Here is a 20,760-nt window from a genome sequence, read left to right on the forward strand (position 1 = left end):
AATGTAGCGAGAATGATGTTTTGTGGTTCGAATGTTGGAACAACTCCGATGCAGTTTCCTCCCTTCCAAGCATCCTTGTAAGCATGCCCTTGAAAGGGGGTGCGTGTCACGTCGGAGCGAAGACGTCATTCGAGGACGTTGGAGAAAGTTGCCGTTGTTGGTCAACGAGCTGAGCAACTTTCCCCAAATTTGTAGTTGGGGGAGGCTCACGGTAGGGCTGTGCACTGGCGAGCATTTCCTTTGTTGAAATATTCGTAGGAAACTGAATTTATGAGTATTCCGTATGCTCCATAAAAAATTTGATCTCATTTTACATTAAAAATGAGTTCGCACTTGACCGTAATCTAGTCTTTCAAACCATAACTGTAACTCTAACTAACGTGCAATGGTCTCTTTTTATTTCCTCGTTATCGTATTGTACTGCATTTACCGCAATAAAAAAGACGTATTTGCATAATAACATTATCGGTCGTACCGCTTTGTTCTACGAATTTCGTAATAAAGACTCGCGATGTTTTTTCGCGTCGAATATCGTCTCTTCGCTCGGAAATGTATAAATAAATGGATGCGAAAAGGCGCGTAAACGGCCGTGAAGAAATACGATTGGCCGTGGCGTCTCGTAAAGCAAAGAAAAGTACATGTATCTCGCAGAAAAGAATAATAGCATTCGCGGAACGTACGAGTGGCGCCGTGTCACTAAAAATACCACTAACGACGCCAATTTCTCACGAAGGGAGAAGGGTAAATGATCCTTTCTGTCGCATAGAGGCGCGTTCATTTTTCGTCGCGATATCGATTGAGAGGCATTGTTTCCCGAGCCAGCAGCAGCACATGGTTAAGCTGAACGCCAACTCTCGGTTGACGCGTGAATCCCGTCGAGCGAGTCCCGGTGTGTCTGAAGCCCGTAGGGGTCTGTACGTCCTTCCATCCCCCCAAAAACGGAACGCGCAGGATCAAGGCTCACGAGGGCATTTTGCTCTGTTCAACTTGGAAACCCTCCAATGGGCTTCCCTTGCTCGCTCCCCACGCGACACCACTGGGAACCCGTTTTAAAAGTCCGTAGGAATGCGTGCCGCCGCCGGGCCTTTCACCTCTTTCGCGAGAAAATGTATTTTCATGCTTTTCGATCGCGTGCCCGTCATCCGGGCGCCTTTGCTCACGGCGTTCCGACCGGATATCAAATTTAACGCTACAAAATTCGCCGCCATCGCGAAGAAAAATCTGTCAATTTCTTATCCATTTTCTTTTTACGAAATCAACGTGATAATAACGTCCTACCCGACAGTAATTACGAATACGATCTACGTATCGATGTTTCGGTAAAATCCGTTACGGCTACAGGAGAAAGCGTAACAGGTTTGATGTGTCCGGGATTATTGTTGAGAGCCCACATATCGCATAATAGGCTGAGATACGAGCATGTTTAGCTATTATGTGTGAGCGATTACGCGCTTAAGCTTCGCCCCATCAAAAGAACCGTGGGTACGTTATCACCGCTTGTCTAAAAACCACGGATGTAAACACCACGTTTCTATAAATATTTGCGTCTAAAATTTGTGATAAGCTACCGATACGAGCGTATGCAACGAGAAAAATGAGATGCACAGGTATAATTATAGTCTAATTACAATTACGAATACGTTCGCAAACGATAAACTGAAAATAGAAAACATTCATGCATACCATACTGCCACGATTCAAAAACATGCAGTTTAACAGAAATCGATATCGTACCAGAAGGTATATTAAAATTCCCGTGAAAATCTTTCGTCGTGCGAGGACGAGAGGTCGATACTATCGTAAAGCGAATCCGCGATCGAAACGAAATTTTATTCGCATACCAAGTAACGTAAAGCAACTCGAGGCGACGTTGGAAGCGCATTTAAACATTACTCCGGGCGCACAAAGGTTGACAAGAGTCGCCATTTTGAAATAATCGGCAAAGGATCCACCTTCTGTGCCTTTCTTTGAATATATCACGCTCGGAGACTCGATAGGATCGCGTATGCCTGATTCTTGGCATAGCGGGAAGACTAGATTTTGATTAGAAGTTATATGGTAACATATAGCTAAAGGGACGCGGTCGGTTACCCGGAAGAAACGCGACGCCTAGGGTACAATCTCGGGAGCATTGTACACATCGATCTCCCATTTTCTCCCTACTACGAGTTTGAAAATTCGTACGCCCCGCGAGCAAATGGAAACCATAAACGAAGACTTACCTCGTATTTGATGCCGTTGAGTCGCAACCATGTCTCCACCTTGAGACAATAAGCCGAGAGGGAGGGCAGAAGCGGCGTTCGAGAGAACTGATACAGATAAACAATGTCCTTCTCGTAGTTGGTCTTATGCACGCTGATAGCCTTCGTCGGTGCAGAGGATGCCGTAGCGGCCGCGGCGTCGGCGATCTCCTCCTTTTTCTCACTTTCTTCCTTTTTCGCCGCATCCTTCTCCTCTTGCTTATTGTCCGGCGGCATCTCGTTCTTCAGCGCCTCCTTCTCTTTCACGTCCTTAATCTCCTTGCTCTCCGGCCCGGTGTTCTCCGTCTCCGTTGCCATCGTCATCTTGACTACTTTTTGCACAGGCTCGACCGGGTTTCAGTCAAAAACAGAACGTTTCCTCGTGCGAGCAAACAAACGTCGAGGGACAACTTCTCGAGCGACACTGGGAGCCTATCTCGAAGACAGCGCGCACCACACAAACGTACGCCGGGTACTCGTTGATCCCTCTACTCGCCGGCCGGTTCCTTCTCGACGTTGCCCCGTTCTGTTCGCAGCTCCTGTCCCCCCAGTCGAATGCAACTTTGCGCATGCGCAAGCGCCACACCCCACTGCCGTCGCCATATTTAATTGGTCCACCACCCCTGCCCGGTCCGCGTGCCGCTCGTTCTCTCTGTCTATGGTTCTGCTTTTCTTTCTCCCTCTTATTCCCATTTGCTCTCCCTTTTCCTCCCACGAACCCCCATAACCGGGGTCCTTCCACTTCGTCGTGGTTAGTCTCGCCTGGCAACACTGCCGCCACCGCCACCTCAAGAGGGCCGACAAACTCGCAACTATGTATTTAGGTACCCCGGGGCGAAGTACAAAAGATCTCATAGTGACCATTTTGTTATTAAAATTTGTTCAGTTTTGTAACGTCTATTAACGTAAAATGCAGTCTGCTACTGGCAGTATTGTTTTCGGCGTTCGTATAACGTCGAATATTACTTTCACGAATAATTCATGTTTCGATGCTGTTGCTTAGACATTTAGAATGTGTATAAATTTTGATTATGACGCCCCTGCGTGAAAGCTCCATAGACGGGGCCCTATGACATCCTAGTTTCGGTACTGGACAACCCGGCCAGCTGCTCTTCTCACTCACTCGTGCCATATTGGCAACGTCGCACCAGACCGGCGTAACAACGAACCCCTTTTCACGGATTACTTTTTTCCACTCTCTAGCCGATGGACTCCATTTGGAAAACTACCTGCTGCAACTTGCGCCGCCCATGGGCGCAAACTCTCCCCGAATCACTCGATAGTCCCGTTCTTTACTTTTGTCTTTACGTTACACGGTCTCGCTTCCTCCAACTTTTCGTCCTTTCCGTTCTTGTTGCTCCTTTGGAATATCGTTCCAAGATTAAGTCTGTAAGAGGGATTACACTTTCGTGCGGGCTATGCTTTGCTCGGGATTTAGCGATAGGCGTAAAAAGACAACGAAAAAAACAATAAATGTCATGAATACCGTGTATTATTTATATTCCATTTCTACGTCTTACATATTTATGGTTCGTTATAAATATTATGAGTCACATTCTCAAAGCTATCTTCTTCGAATGAAAGTGACGAAGTACATTGTAATGTCCTCTTCAGAAATGTCAATAATTCTGCGGAGATTACGATAAGAATAGAATATTTACATTCTGCGGAGATACCAAAAGGACATAATATTTGCTTAAGAAATCGTCATTCGAGAGCATTATCTTTTCACTACGTATGAACATCTTGGTGTCTCATTGTTTATGATACATGTCATTTCGAGAAAACGAATTAAAAAAATGAATGAAAATACGTATGATTGCACGTACATTTAATCGTATGAAATATTTCGATTTTGCTCTCTCACACACGGGAAGAAGATAAATGCCTTAAAAGTGAATAAAAATTTATTTACTCCTGATGTTATAATATTCCCCACAATGTTCATGACAAATTTATATCGTTGTCCATAGTGTGCGCGTTATCCGTCGAAAAATCTTGTATACAACAATCAGAAATCGCTAACAAATAATCTGTCTACGAATTCTTACGCTTGGAATATAATAAATGCGCCGAACGCGTACATACAATATGTATAGTTACTTCGAAATGATTCGAATAACAAGATACTGAAATATTCAGATATACCATCGTTGCTTTGAAAAGTCTTTAAACGAATCTGCCTTAAGAGTTTGGCGGTAGTTTCTTAAAATAGAAATGCGTAGAAAGGGGCAAACAATGTAATACAATATACTCGTGGGCTTGCATACTTTCGTGTTAAGAAAAAAGTTTCGTACGTCTAAACGATTAACTACTTCTTTCGACTGAAAACGACAATTGTCGGAGACGAAACAAACAATATCGATATCAAGTGCTACTACATACTTCGTGACAGGAGGTGGCCAACAAATTCCCGGGCAACTTTGAACTTTAATAGTTTTCGGACCATCGATGTTAATACATACACAAATTACGGGAGTTAAAAATTGTTTCAAATAAAAAGTTATGCCATGAACCGTGGTATAATCAATACGAAGCGCTAATGGAATCAAGCGATTGTTTTTCTTTTCAGTGACCAAAAAAACAATTGTTATAAAAGCCTGTAAAGCAAAATCTTCTAGAAAAATAATTCCAAGGATTATTTTTAACAGAATAAAATGCAAAAAAGTCTAATTCTTAAAAAATAAAATTGTAACAATTAGTAATGAAGTATATCAATTAGTGTAAATTTGTCCAAGTATGATTGAACATGGAGATGACTATAATTAATTAGATACAAATATCTTATTAAGTCTTTTAAATATTCTTACGATTAAAAATAGCTTAGGAAGTTATTTGCCACTCTGATAAATAATAACTGCGAGAATGCACTTCTGGAATGGTTTCGTTAAATGCAAATGAGTCTGATAATTCATAATATATTTTGTAGAAAAAAAAAAAGGAAAGATAAAATATCACTTTAAAACTATATGGTTCCCCGTACTAAACTTTTTTCTCGTAATTAAAACATTCGAAGTTACAAGAGATCGATTGATCCATATTAATAAGTTTCAGTTTCTTCGCAAATTGCTTCGCATTTATTTTAATCATTGTCCGCGAAGAACAATGAAATTCAGCACATATTAAGGAAAAGTCTTATTTGCAATAGGTCAAGGTGTCCTAAATGTATTTGTTAATCAATATCATTTCTTGTTTAAATCAGAAATACTGGCGTATACCCGTATATCACAATTTTTAGTAGGGGAGCATGCGTTTTCTATACGTAAGATTGCACTTCGATGGTTCTCAAGTAAAACGCAACAAATTGTTATTTCTCTTCTGCCTTATGCATCGATCACTCTTTTGTTAATTGTTAAACGAAATACATACTGTAAATCAAGTACGATAGACCGTGTTAAATTTCCCGTCGATTCGCCTTGAGAAAACATACCTAATTTTGTGATAATCGTGCATCTACAGTCGCAGAAACGACAAGAAGCAATTTCTCGATACTTTTCGTAGATAATTTCTTTAGTCGTTACAAATTGCACTTAATCCAGGCAGGTATATTATCAGACAGTATTGAAATTATTTCATTATTCTTCTTATGCATAGACGGAAAAACATGTTCAATCGCTGCCGAAATATCTGAAAATGGTTAGAAACTAAGCCTCTCTTAGTTGTAATTATTTAGCTTGTGCCAGTAAGCGTTGCCTTAGCGTAATTTCTATGTTCACAAAATTGGGTAAGTTATTGCGTAACGACATATAAAAACTTTTTTTTTCCATACAATGTGTAAAAGCTATACGTGTTTCGACTTTCTTGTCGACTGATCGGGAATAGTAATCTTCCACGAGGATCGTTATGAAATTCTGTATAAAGCGTTTTATTAATATTTTGATTTTTATTTGATTCGAACAGAAAAATACTGTAAATTTAATACAGAAATACTATATCAGAGGGTTTCCATAAGAATACCTAACATAAGAAACTTTTGGTTTGTAGGAAAATACTTTTCCAGAACAGTCGACCGAAAAAGCGACGATTTAATCTTTTTTTTCGGAACTTCCCTTTAACGAAACAATTTTTCTCGTTTTATCCCAATGAAAAGGGTTTATCCCACTACTTTGCAAAGGGTACATGCTTTTTTTTTCCTTGATCGTACGTGCACGAAAGCGGAAAAGTTCACTCCTCCGTAAAAACTTTCGCGTGATTGGTGCGAAAATGCGTTTTTCTCGATAGCGATCGTTTATATTCGCGCGTGTATGCCAATTGTACGTGACAAAATAAAAGTGTACAGATACAATTTAGGCCAAAGCGAGAACACTGTAAACGCGTGCAACCCTTAACGTTCCAACGTTACGTGAGAATATTTCACGTGAGACACAAGTTACCATAAATAATCTTGCTATGTGTCTTGAAAAATAAGAAATAAAAATATAAATAAACAACTGTAACCGCGATCCAACGACAGAAACGTATTTAAACGGATATTATAAATTGTTGATTAATTCTTACCGATTGGTAAAAAGAGTATCGAACGTAATTGTTATCTGTAAGCAAAAAGAAAAAAAACACGCGTTACACATAAAACAATTTAAACCTAGAACACTCACGATTCGTAATTACAGTCGATATTAAATACACATTTACAGATTTCACATATAATTAAATATTGCTTTCTTGAATATTTTTATAAACATTACGGGACAAATTATTACTTTTATATTTTCTACGAATTGTACGATACCTTCGTACGATAACGATAAATGACTCTTCCTCGCAAATACTCTCTTTTATAAATAAACAAAAAAAAAAAAAAAAAAATCGCTTGAAAGCAATATACGTATAAAAAAAAATTAGTTAACAAAATTCATCATAGATAAAATTTACCTATTTGCACTATTTATCGAGAATACGTATCGCAACTCATCATCGAAAGATGAATCTCCAGGTATCTCTTTGCGAAATAAACGGTGCTCCGATTACACTCGAACAAAGGTAATAAAAAACGAACGCAAAGCGTTCGGAAATTAGCGCTTATCGCCCCAGACGATAAAAAAAAAAACATTCCTTATCGGCCATCGGTTCGTCTTATCGTAAAAGCAAATACATTTCGGTTAGTGTAATTTTTAACGCATTGTATATTCAAATACAATCGCCACGAATGCAACAGTAGAATCAAGAGGTGGATCGTTAAGGGTTCAAGTAAGCTGGAAACAAAAAATTAAGAAGAAACAAAAATAAAAGTCGAGAACAAAGCAGTGATGTTGATCTGCGCAACTACTTACGTTGGAAGTAATTATCACGTCCTAGGAAGTCGCTATAAGGAACGAGCTATCCGGGTATTAACTTTTACAAGTACTCCCGATTATCTCGTTCGGTTTCGGTTTCAATAATCTGCAATTAGTAAATTTATTTAAAGAACACCGCTTCACCCCCACCGCTCAGGAGCTGCTAGATCCAATTAGAAGTTCTCTCTTAATCGCCGAAACGATCTTTTCTTTACGTTCACTTTGTTCAAACGGTAAATATTTGGTAAATAGTAAAAAAAGAAGTAGCTAACAAACAAGACAAAAACAATGATTCAACGTTTCAATAGCTATCTTTGGATTCCTGTCAGGAAATTAGTTTTAATCGTGGTACAAATTAGTAGAATGATCCATTCGAATAAATATATGAACATCACATGTGTAACTCAAGCAAGTATTCCATTGTATTATTTATACTACGACCTTTGAAAGAATCTAATGCGTAGAATAGCTGAAACTATGGAAACCATAAGACTTTTTTTTACTACGTAGTAATATTTCATTAAATATCAATAAATATGTGTGTTTCTTGTTAAAAAATTATCAAAAGATTACAGTAGAATACCCCCTTCATGTTGAATAAAATAGACGTAGTTTATGAACAACATTCTAGTGATTTGCATTTGAAGTTTGTCTATCCTTCATTATATTATTTAACTAAACGTTGTTCCCCATTCCTCTGTAAAGCAGAAACGTTAATTACGATTTATATTCATAGAATACATTAATAGAAGTTTCTATAATTAATATTAAATTAACGTATGTAATTAATCTAATAATCGTCACTATAAACTTGTTCATAAAATACAATGTTATTATCCAACATCAAATCACACATATGTATCTCGTTCTAATAACTTATGCTGTAAATAAAGCTAATTTTCTAACAAGAAGCTAAAACTAGAGATAGAAAATAAAAATTATTGTTTTAATTTTGTTCGCTACGATTAATCTTGTCTACTATTTATCACTCACACGAGCATGCATTATAATTCAAATGATAATAAATATCTTGTGATTTTGTGCGCAAGTTCTGTCGACTCGGAGTATTGAAATCAACGTCGCGTTTATTTCTCGGACGCATAAATACACAAGAAGAATACTGCGGATTAATTCAGACGTAGCGTATATGTTTCTCTTTTTTTTCTATTTTTTTCTCTCTTTTTTTTCGCGAAATTCTAACCGAAGCAATACGCTGCTACAATTCGTTAAACGAGACTCTACGTAGATTCCGTCGTTTCAGGAGGAAAAACGCGTTTTCTCTTTACTGGTAAAAGACGACTACGAAAATCGTAGATTTCCCCGTCGACGGACTTCACCTCTATTCAATATACAATTCCTTAAATGGAATTACATTTGGTTTAAATTACAAAAAATACACAGAATGCGTAATACGTATAAAAACTGTTGTATGTGTCATATAGTTATACTAATCTATAGAGTTCGTCGATCGTAATCAGACTTCGAAGTGAAACCCACTATCGTTGATTGCGATGAACACTGACCTGTTAAAACAGAGACAGTAGTAAATAACGATTAAAATGCCTTTGTCCTAATTTCATGGATCCTAATGTAGAATATTCTGGACGCTATTCCGTGCCTCGAAACGTTAAAAGTTATTTGTGAACACTTCGAAGCCTGATTAAAATAAAAAAATCGACTCGGTCGACAATTTTATATTGCGCTATTAATGACCACCAGATTACACCTAGTTAATCGCTAAATGCTGTTAATACATCACGAGCTAGTGGTAATACACGTAACTAAAAAACAATAATAATAATTATTCTCTATATGTTTTTTCTTTTTTCGATTTATATTCTATGTGCGTACTCGTCATTCTTTCTACGGCGAAAGCATTGGTTATGAACAAAAGGATCCACTTTGGATCTGACAATGGAGTACTTGTGTTTAACGATAATTAGCTGCCTAATGTCTTGTATACGTGGAATTCTATACCTCTGGTGAGTTTGGCGTGGTTGCGTTGATATGATCCTGTAAACAAATTCTGAGATCCCGCTCGTCTAGTTCGCTTTCAGTGTCAACACTGAAGGTTCTTACGTTTTGGCCACCATGGCCCGTCCAACGTTGCTTCCAACTTTCTAGCCTCATGACCTGTGACACACATATAATACACAATAATATTTGTTGAATCGAACGAAACGATCGTTCCTGGAAAGTTCTGGTACACTCTCTGTGTCGCTGTTGAATTTTTTAAAAAAAAGTACACTTTATGCTGCCGTCTCTGAAAACAAGATCGAAATCTGTACAATTCAACTACTTCGTAATTTGTATAGCAATTTTGTATAGTACATTCTAATTAGTATAGTTCGTTCAATTATTAACAGTGAGAATCATGAAATAAATAATGAAACAACTGGATCGAAAATTATTTTCACGTTATATGTACACAGCTGAATACAATTTCAATAGATGATGTTTATGAAATTTATTAAACTTATTGTTTAATATCGAACGAAATAATATGCCTTGAAATATGTAGCGAAACGAACGAAGCGAATGTCATGCATTTTAACCTAAAATCTAGCAATACGCAGCAAAGAGCAAAATCACAGAGTTCTATTTCTGTAACGATTCGATGGCTTTTCGGATAAATGCAAATAACAACTAGTTATTTTGGAAAAAGGAATGCAAAATTAAACCATAGTTATACGTTCATTAATATGTTAAACCAAATCATACTTTCATATTTGATTATGCTTTATCTATAAGTTCTATATAAAAGAAAAAGAGAATGCTTAAACAAACAAGATATTCTAAATATTTCTCCTACTAACAAAGATTGAAAACAGTTATTAGAACCGAAATGATAGTGTAACAGTTACGAATAAAAAAGGTTCTGTTGCATACTGATTATGGTTATGGTTGTACGGAACCGTTATTATATCGGCTCTGTACAACCGTAACCATAACCGATGTACACATTTCTATATCGATTCTGAAACGGTTCTATGTCGGTTCTAAAACGATTACTAAACTGTTCTTATGCCAATTACAGTATCGTTTCTGCATAGAAAATATTCATCAGAATGTTATACCGAAGATTATAATTCATAATATGCACTAACACATTGATTACCATGTAACTTTGCTTAGAAAGTTCGTTTCATTAGTAAGCAATGTGTTAAAATGCGTATCTCGTTCCTTTGTACAGTAATAAGTTTCAATTCTAACCTATAATAAAAGAACAGGACGAAACGAAATGAAATTAAATAAAGCAATATGTACAATAATTGCAAAGCACGTAGCAATTAAAACTGCAAAGCATACATCATACGTGATGAGGAAATTCAACCAGTGTATCGTTACACATGTTATGATGTGTTAGCGTAAGAAGAGTAGCTATAGCACGGGACAAGATTATCGTTCGTTTCACATTTTTCTTTAAATAGTGTCCCGTACTGTAATATAGCATGTACTAATTTCAATCTTCCATTGAGAAGCTTAACACTGACGAATCGTTAGCACATATCGTGTTCATGAATTTTTCCTGCAATTCCATCGAGTGCACTTCTACGTGCACATACGTGAAATTCTATTTACATATCGTACATGAAGAAAATATCTTTATCTTGCGAAAATAACAAGACACGAAGTATAATGTACAAAATACAATAAATTCTGATTAAAAATTTATGTTCGAGTGCAAGGGCAAGCTTTTCTAAACGTTCTTTAAAGTCGAAGTTCAAGTTATTCGAGATATTACGTCAGAGAATTTATGAACAATTATTGAATAATAACGATGACCATACTATTAAACAATACATGAAACTACACACAGGAAAAACGTTTCATTTGTAAATTTCACATTAACGTCATGCTACGTATATGAAATGGATAAAAATAATGCTTACAGATGGGTAAAGACTTACTCGAGCCAACGCCAAGGCTCAGTGTCCGGGCTGGTGATTGGCGTAGGGAACTAGGGAGACAGAGATAACACAGCAATAGAGGGTTAGTTTTACAAAAAAAACCATTAGTTTCATTGTGTTAGTGTCTGGTACCTTCACACAATAAGAATTCCATTTGTAATTACAATTAAGTTCAGGTATCACTGCATTGTCATTTCTTTCTTCTAATTCTGCTTGTGCAGTGCTTTGTTCAATGATATATTACAATACAATTTTTTCTGAGTAGCTTATACACATAAAAGATTCAATCAAATGAATAATATCTTTGAAGGTGTATTTTCTTAGAATAATCTCCTGGTTCTTTCCTTTGTGTAGAAGTTGAATTAGATTATTATTCCATTCGTGAAATTTGAATTAGTTGTTACTCCGTGCTGTGCTAACTCTCAATGTCTAATAAAATGTTATTAAAGCACAATCAGTATAATAAATAGCGAGCTTGACTTATCATAAAATGATTTTAATATGTGTCCATGTAGAACAGTTTGAATGTTGATGCCAAGACATTGAAAATTTGGCAATTACATTAAAAAATAATCACTAATTAAAGAAGTATTTCAAACAATGAATCTTGGTACCATATCGAAAATGGAAGATTTACTGCAAATTTTCAATGTATAATGAATTAAAAGAAAAAGACAAATATTTTGTTCAAAACGACATTGCTAATATTAGTTCCCTCAAAGATATACGGTTTTTTATACTTAAAATAATGATGATTATTAGCACATCTCCACCAGTGCAAAAATAATATTAAATGAGCGGGTACCATAATCACGATCAACGTTAAGTATAAAGCGATTTGACAATTATAATTTATATTGCATTGCAGCATAGACATAACAAGCTGTGAATGCATCCTATTGTCGAAGCTCTGATATGTAAACAACTTTTTTTTACGTGAATTATAATTTATACAAATTACATGAGCACGAAAAGTTTATGAGCGAATAAAAACAATTGAGAATATATTGGAGATGATGAAACGCGATGAATTCTTAATGTGTACAGGTACCTCTGCAGGAATAAGTTATTTGTCTATATGACAAGTGAGAAGGTTGTGTTTTGTTTGGCACTAGAACAGTTAATTGTTAATAACAAACATTCAAAATATGTACTGTATCGGTTAGTGTTGTATTTTGTTAACTTATTAATAATGAAAATCTAATAAAATATTTATCTTAGTATCGAAATCGAAAAATAAATTTCATTTAAATACTGATAAAAATCTTCAATTTCTTTTTTCTCAACACGAAATTTTTTATATAGCGTTCATTTTAATTAAAAGAAAAGTACCGTTCGTCAGCGTGACAGCATTACATTGCAGTAAGAGGTGCAATTTGTGCGTAACAGTTTTGTGAGTCACATTAATACAGAAGCGTAAATTACATTTTCACATAATTTACATGTAATTACGATAGTTGTAATTGTGCGCACCCAATAAACACAAATAGAACAAAAATAACAATACATATTATGTACATATTTTTTTTTTTAACATACTTTTTAGTTAAGAGGTTTTAGGGAAGTTAGTTAAAAAAACATATTTTAGTAACACATTAAAGACTTAATCCTTGGTAACACGTGAATTAATGATGCAACAAAAACAACAAGAAAATTGCCCTGTCTCCAATAGCATATGACCTTCACGATGAGAAATAAACAAGTGTTCATAAATCATAAGTACTTCACAAAACAGTGTCATAAAAATATCAGGTGCAATATCACAGATATATGTATAAACACGATGAGGAAAACTTTATATTACACAGCAGAATGTACAAATTAGCCACAAATAAATGTGAACTATCACGATCGTAAATCCTAAATATAATCCTAAAATGTTATCGATATGTACCCTACGAAAATATTAAAAATCAAGTTACGTTAAATGTGTCCGTGTAGACTGCAAGAATAGTATATAAATTATGTGGATAATCGTTTATGAGTCGTATGAATATGCAGGAATTCAAATAATAAATCAAGATCCTAGCTATATAGAATGAGCTATCAACTGGAATTACTTCTATTCCCAAATGTACGAAAATCTCGTTAATCTACAAGCTTCGGAATTTACTAAATTGCAGCCCAATAGCAGATTCAATATTGCTATTGTGAAATGATCATAACTCTACGTCTTTATAACCTACCGCCATTACTTCTATCGACAATACTTTGTACTTAATACGTATATAATGTTGTGAAACACTAAACAAAGATATGAATTTCAATTTTAATGGAAGAAACTTAATCAGGATCGTCAACAATTAAAAACATATATGAAAATAATTACACTTGTGCATAATTGAAAGCATTCTTAAATAATTAACTTGCAATACTAGAACGTCTACTATGAATAACGCTAATGGCTTTTTAAGGTTAATATGAATTAAACAAAAACTGAACAATATTTCGTTTTTAAAAAATTTAAGACTGTCCGATAATTATCTTGGATAACTAATTATTAGTACGTACAAAAACACAAGACATCGAATGATTCCTTTACTCCGAGAAAATCAAAGCTTATTTGTTTTTCAGTAATTATTCCCTCCATTCACCCCTTACTGCAATTTTTTAAATCAATGCTTTCATTAATGCAGCTTAAACGAGCTTTAGAGTTTCCACATACCTCAGCTTTCAGTTCAGCAACTTTATCCTGTAATTCTCTTACTCTCTCACTGTCGTCTAAATTATTCCTAAGTTCACCCTCCGCATGCATCTCCTCATTCTGTAACAAATAAGAGTAGTTAGTGATTTCAGCGTTTCGTAGGCGAGCAACTGCATGCTGGCATTAGAAAAGATTCCATGGATAATGAAGAATAGTACTTTTAACTTGAGAAGGGATATCTTTTGCGTGAGTTCCGCAACTTGCTGCGCGTGTTCAGCGTCACGTATCCTGGCCATCATAGCTTCGTCTTTCATCTTTGACTCCAGGTCAGAATACTTGTGTTGTTGCTCCCGCAATTTGGCAGTAAGCTCCTTCTCTCTGTCTAAGGCAGCTTCCAATTCTTCTTTAACTTGTTTGCCTCCTTCGTCTTGCCGACGGAGCTGATTCGTGGCGACCTGCACTTGAGTTTCAAGCTCCATAACTTTAAGTCTAAGCTCCTTTACTTCGGTCAAAGCTTCCATCTCTCGAATCCTAGTAGTCATTAAATCTTCTTCGAATTTCTGCACTTCGTGGCCCCTGTTTTCCCAAAATAGAAGCTTCTTCGGCGTGGAATCACTTGCAGGTGCTGTCTGAGCGGAACGATGCTCTTGTAAGTGCCTTTGCCAGGCAGAACTCAATTCCACCACTCTTTGCCGCAAATCCTAGTAAATTGTACGTGTTAATACAGCGAGTATTCTTTTTTTTTTTTGCAGACGCGTGATAGAAAAACTTACCTTTAAGGAAAGGTTAGCTTCCGCCTCTCGGAGTTTAACGGCGATTAATTCTTCTTGCAAGTGAGCGACGGAATTATCTGGCGTGGTTTCGCGTAACGTTTTTTTATCTTCCTCTAATTCTTGTATTCTTGCTCTAAGTTCCCTTATCGTTGCATCGTTCTCTGCCTCGTGTAATCGAACCCTAACCAATTCCTCTTGCAAACACTGTATCATCTCTTCTTTCTGCGACAACGCTTCTTGCTTTGACAGAATTTCATCCAGAGACGATTGTTTCGATGTTACGTTCTCCTCTAACAGGACTGACAGGGATCTTAATTCTTCATGAGCCTGCTCTAACTGATGGCTAGTTTCGAGATGCGTATGTCGAAGTGCTGCTAGTTCCCTTTGTACAACGAAAGCAGTTTCCTCTTCCTCCGCGCGAGAAACTTGACCCCTAACTAATCTATCCGCCAGTTCCGCGGACTCAGCCTCGAGCAGTTCAGTTCTTTGTCTAAGTAACCTATTTTCCGCCCTAAGTCTACGAAGCTCTACCATTTCCTCTTGCTCTTTCATTTTTAATACGGTATAATCTTTCTCTAGTTTCTTCATTCTTCTTGGATTGATTTTCATGCCATAAGCAAGATTCATGAGGCCATCGGGGTCTTTTTCAGCTTTTCCGGGTAGCTGTTTCTGGAAAAACTGTATTGAAAAGAACTAATAAATATTATTAGACCGATATAAAATCCAACGTAAACCCGCGTGTGGGAAAACATTGTTTCTTTAAAGTTTTTGATTTTGCAATGCCGGACGGTTCTTTGAAAGCCGATACAATAATAGGATCTATTAATGGTTACGACATATGTGTGGATGATGAACATTACCTTCAACATGCCTTCCATGTCCAAGCTCAGTAAGTCTTCCTTGCCTAAGTGTAACATGGCCAGCGCAACTTTGAAAATAATTTCCATGCCTTCGGACAGAAATACGTCAAAAATGCGGCAGGCCAGCGGAAGGCTCAGCGCTGTGGTGAAAAGCGTAAGAAACCAAGACGATGCGTACATTGAGGTGTGAAAACCTTGAGCCGTAAAATGAGCGTGTAACTCGGGATGCGTGTCAGCAACTAAATGTTCTAGCTGATACATGCACACCCCTAATTCAGCCATACTTGGCTTGAACATGTCTCGCAAACGATATTCTTGCATAAGCGCTACCAGTACAGCGAAAGCTTCTTCTTCTGGCATTTGCTGTAACAATAGATTGATACCTATTTAATACTGTACAGTGTTCAACGTAACCAGGACCGATTTCTTAAATGTTTCTTGATCATTCGATATCCCTTTCTCATGTGAAATAATAAAGTGTACCTGCATAAGGAGCAATCCTACAATAAATCCCGAACCTTGACAGTATCCCACTTCACGATCGTGAAGGCTATACGCTTTCATAACGTTAAACAAACTCTCCTGACCAAGCCCGTCTTTCTCCTTAAAGAAATCATGCTCAGGATACGTTCTGGCTATATCCCTTCTGATTATCCTTTCGCATGCGGACGTGGCTTTGATATATTCGGCAAATTGCTTTTTAACAGGAGAGTCGTGAGCACCACATAGTAGTTGCCAAACAATACCTCTGCAATAATGAACGTGAATCAGTGCTTCGCTTGGAACTCGTTTCTCAATCCGAACAATTAAGAAGACTTTAAAGAAGTGTTTTTCTAAAATAGAGGACGCGACTCTTAGGTGGAGCAAATGTTGACTTCAATATCTGTTTCTATTAATCATCAGTCTTTAACAATTTAAAAGGATATTTTTTTTGTTTCGTTTTAACTTCTTCAGGGGTGTATTGCTTTGTATAAACTACAATGTTGCCATGTTACACTATTGGGAAATTTAATTGTTTAATTGCAAATATTTATTCACAGTTGTAGTGGTAATCTTCATGTTATAATGTTCCAAATAACAGAAGAACAAAGTGTCCTCTCCTTCCTTAAAACTTCTTTTTCTTTTCTAAGTGTACATCTCTCAAAAAAGAAACCGGAAACCGGAAACTGCTGCTTTAAAGTCTTCCCGTGTTGCAAGTTAACTCGAGAAGCCCTCGGAAATATTTATTACCTAAAATGGTGAGGTATTCCTTGACGTACTAATTCTTTGACGAACTCTTTCCTCTTCTTCCAATGATAATCCCAATCAGCGACGATATGACCCCACAGGGTCCATGTATTTTCTTCACCATCAGCTGCATTGTGGCGTCGGGGCGCAGCATCGCCGTTCCCTCCGCTGCCCCCCGACGCCACCGACACCTGAGATGTGTCGGAACCTTTCCTACTGTGATTGCTTTGGAGCGAGTTCAACGACTTTGCATCCGATTCGATAAGCCTGTTATTGATTACACCAAACTCTTGAGACACTTCCTTCAACTTAATCCAATCGCTGTCTGTATTACAAAACTGTTGATTTGTAACATATGAGATGTTTGTTTTCTATATATCGAGATAAAAGCACTTCGTTTTCTTAACAAAATAAGATATACGGTGCACAAATAAAGACATTTCTTCAACTAGTTACTAGGCTTTGAATCACAATGATCACTAAAAAGGCGTGTATTATAATTTTTCGTTTCCGCGAGTGGTTAAAATCGATGCAATATAAATCTGCTGACTATGGTGAATATAATGGATCCTATATCTGAGGTCATTCACTTTTAAACATACGACTAAACATTGTTATGCTATATAGAATTTTGTCTTTCTCGCGATAAAATTAACATTCTACAACAATGAAACTCCGCAACGATTCAAATTAATTAGAAGCAAATAAAAGTTTTGTCTACATATACGATCTTCACAGGACTATCTTCATATGTTACAACCCAATATTATACTAATGTCTTGAAGACAACTAACAGCTAATATAGATATAATTGTATATTGTAAGACTCTGTATAGTTTTCCTCAGATGTGTGGGTTAACATTGTCTACCTTACAAGGGGAATCTACAGTTGTCCCAACAGAGATTTTGATGATGTTTTTCGTTACTAAATATCATAAAAATCTCTGATGGAACAGCTCATGGTCCTTTTGTTATACCTATAGCTACGAATACGTACAAAAAAATAAGCAGGACTGACAATTTAATATAAAAATATAGTGCTCAAAGTAATTAGATGTCTCCTTGTGTATTGCAATATCGCAAACAAATATCTCTTGAAGGACCATTTCTGGATAGTTAATTTGCATGAAACTCGTGCAAATTACAACCTGTATAGCCTTGTTCGGTTGACCTGGCGATCTCCTAATTAATTTGAGCCATGTGGTACACGTAATACAATAACGAAGCACTAATATATTTAAAGCGTAGTTCATTTGCACATGCAACGACGATTGTAAACGTTGGTCAGTAGGATTAATTCACCTATTGGCTTCCTCCAGCTTAGCTAATAGAGCCAGCTCGTCGGTGGGTATTTCCTGCGACGAGTTTATACTCTCTTCCTCGGATGAAACTGGCGGCGAGCTCTGAAGTATTTTGCTAGTCTGGTTGTTGTTTTGAGCGGTCTGATGTACTGAGGTGCATAAACACAACACGCTCATCACCTGCGGTCCATAACGCGATAATCCTAATTGACCAGCTACCTGACTCTCTTGACCCCTGTAAAAAAAAGAATTCATAGTTGTAGATCATTCGCGAGCACAAAATAATCTGTTGATTTTTTTCCATGTTACAGATCCTCGTATATTCGTGTACGTTTCGTTACTTTCTCTGACTCGCAAGTACATTACAGTGGAAAGTAAAATGTATAATCACAAACGACCACTTCTTCTATGCCAATTAAATTATTCTCTATACAACGGAAAAGATCAATGATAACGTTCGCGTGTCTATATTCCTTCTGCCTCTTCAATATCTTATGTCAGTGTTCGCCAACCTTGAAGAGTATAGACGCTACTATATGAATCTTATGATTGCAGATAAGCTACTCGGTACAATTTAATAACTATACTTTTATCATATACTATGCGGTCCAACCAAAGCGTTACCAGCTGTTTTCTCAAAAGCCATTGACATTTTTCCCTTCTGAGGACTCGACGAAATAAAAAAAACAAAAATGAAATTCTAAATATCGTTTACTTCAAAAAAGATTTATTATTCATATAGAGATAGCAGGATACGTAAGATTTATTTATCGAGACAGTCTAAACAAACTTTTTTGGCGCAACCTAAACACTATAACAGTGCACCGAGTTCCTAGAACCGTAATCTTAAACAAATACACAATGTGTGTCTGCCCGGAAGATATGAATAAAATTTGTCTTCGTCCCATGCATCGAACCGTTTCGAATTTATTTGTTCTAAAACTACAATATAATTTTAATATTTACTGAGAGGCGAATAATAAGAAAGTTACACACAATAAACGAATCGGGGTCCTCGACTTTAATGCGCTTCACCCGATAAAAAAATTTCACCGAGTAATTACTTTTACCAGCGTTGCGTTTACAAACTCGATATCATGTAACCGCCATCGATTCGTTAATGAACGAATGATTATTTATGCAAAATATTAATAGGTTCGAGTGGCGTCGAAGGCCCATCGAAGCCCAATTAAAGCTCGAACTCGCGAGCTTTTCAACCCCTACGATTCCCCACGCGAAGGTTCCGTTGAACGGTTCATTATAGACCTCTCTCTCCCCTTTCGCTCTTAATGCTGTTCGAAGTTCGTTAAACTTCAATTAACGCGTTGGCTGCCGAACCAAATTCGTGAAACTTTCAACGATATCAACGTTTTGTTTCCAGACAATCGTATAGTGCTTGATTTACAATTTGTCCTAGCGATCGATTTCTTTCGATTTTCTTGCGTTTCGAGGTACGCACGGTACGCGTTAACGCGTTAAAGTCTACCTTTTCGACGTTTTATTTCGTGCCCATCGCGCCGCCGCCGGTGCCAACAGACCACGAAGAACCATCGGGGAATTTTTTGTTCCTCGCTTAAGAAACTCGCGATCCGAAAACTGTCCAGGTACGGCCGTCTCGCTCTCCCAGCGATTACTTTCGATTTTTCCGCGAACCGCGGTCGTTCGTTGCGGTATACAATTCTCCAACGATTTTCCGCGAAGCTATTTCGGGTTCGAGGTACGGACACATCTCGACGCTGACCTCCTCTACAAACATCATTTTCAATTTTTGCGTTTGGTAAACAGTCGATAATTGTTCTCTACGTGTAGAGAAATCGGGGGAAAAAATCTTATAAAAGTGATCATGCGCGTCAATAAGAGTAATAAAACATTTCAAGAAATAGATTATTATTGGAAACGAGTCATGTCGATCTAGTGTCGCGATCACCGTGTTAAACAATTGTTTTTTTAATTTCCATTCCAAGTATTTGCACAGACACGGAGCGTACGAGATTTTCAATTTTCGATCGTCGTTTCGGTCCGACGGAGTCGCGCAACAAACGACGAAAGGTCGAGAAGAAAGCCAGGCAATTAGCGCGTGCGAATGAATTAGCCAACGAAAGAGCAGGCGAACGAGTACAAGCGCGAAACACTCGGTGGCAATGCTCTGGCCACGAGATAGGATAATTCACGTTTCTCGGCGCATACTCTGCGACGCCGTGGAATTTAAAGCGCGTACGAACATCCACACGCGAACGATAACGCTTAATAATCCGCGGGAGTCGATTGAAAACAGCGTTACGCGCGTAATTACATAATCGCAGAATATATGATCGAGTATTTTATTATTTCTACTCACGAACAGACGTACAGACGGGATTTAAAAACTAGGCCAAGTACTGGGGCTTTTAAAACGACTAGAAGGATACATGGTTCTGCTGAAAAAAACGTCCACGTGCACCGTTATCGAACGAAACAATTATATTTTTTAAGAAATGTATTTTAAAAAACGATACTTTGTCTATGCAAATACATCGTTGCAAATCTTAGTC

At 37.2% G+C, this 20,760-nt stretch overlaps 2 protein-coding genes across 13 annotated transcripts in view; both read right to left on the minus strand.

Moving 5' to 3' along the window:
- The window catches only part of Fax (failed axon connections), a 30,301-nt gene extending 27,438 nt beyond the window's left edge, over positions 1-2,863 (minus strand). The window contains exon 1 of one of the 2 annotated variants that reach the window (XM_076770162.1): positions 2,223-2,863. In XM_076770162.1, coding sequence (XP_076626277.1) covers positions 2,223-2,564 — 342 coding nt within the window. In that variant the 5' untranslated portion in view covers positions 2,565-2,863. The remainder of the gene's footprint in view (positions 1-2,222) is intronic. The other variant, XM_076770163.1, reaches the window with a different exon arrangement.
- Positions 1-20,760, minus strand: part of Evi5 (ecotropic viral integration site 5) — a 472,270-nt gene that overhangs the window by 445,033 nt on the left and 6,477 nt on the right. For 2 of the 11 annotated variants that reach the window (XR_013080156.1, XR_013080158.1), the window contains exons 2-11: positions 18,231-18,464; positions 16,932-17,195; positions 16,185-16,449; positions 15,702-16,064; positions 14,842-15,519; positions 14,287-14,769; positions 14,090-14,188; positions 9,491-9,646; positions 7,511-7,619; positions 4,130-7,432 (exon numbers count right to left, since the gene is read on the minus strand). Coding sequence is in view for 3 of the 11 variants with exons in the window: in XM_076771246.1 (XP_076627361.1) it covers positions 7,575-7,619; positions 9,491-9,646; positions 14,090-14,188; positions 14,287-14,769; positions 14,842-15,519; positions 15,702-16,064; positions 16,185-16,449; positions 16,932-17,195; positions 18,231-18,464; positions 19,716-19,780 (2,652 nt within the window). In the remaining 8 variants the exon portion in view is untranslated. Of the gene's footprint in view, positions 1-4,129; positions 7,620-9,490; positions 9,647-11,406; positions 11,475-14,089; positions 14,189-14,286; positions 14,770-14,841; positions 15,520-15,701; positions 16,065-16,184; positions 16,450-16,931; positions 17,196-18,230; positions 18,465-19,715; positions 19,980-20,567; positions 20,608-20,760 lie in introns of those variants that run through there. The other 9 variants (XR_013080152.1, XR_013080157.1, XR_013080154.1 and 6 more) reach the window with 9 other exon arrangements.

This window comes from Colletes latitarsis, chromosome 8, assembly GCF_051014445.1.
Source record: "Colletes latitarsis isolate SP2378_abdomen chromosome 8, iyColLati1, whole genome shotgun sequence".
In the NCBI taxonomy this organism is placed as follows: domain Eukaryota; kingdom Metazoa; phylum Arthropoda; class Insecta; order Hymenoptera; family Colletidae; genus Colletes; species Colletes latitarsis.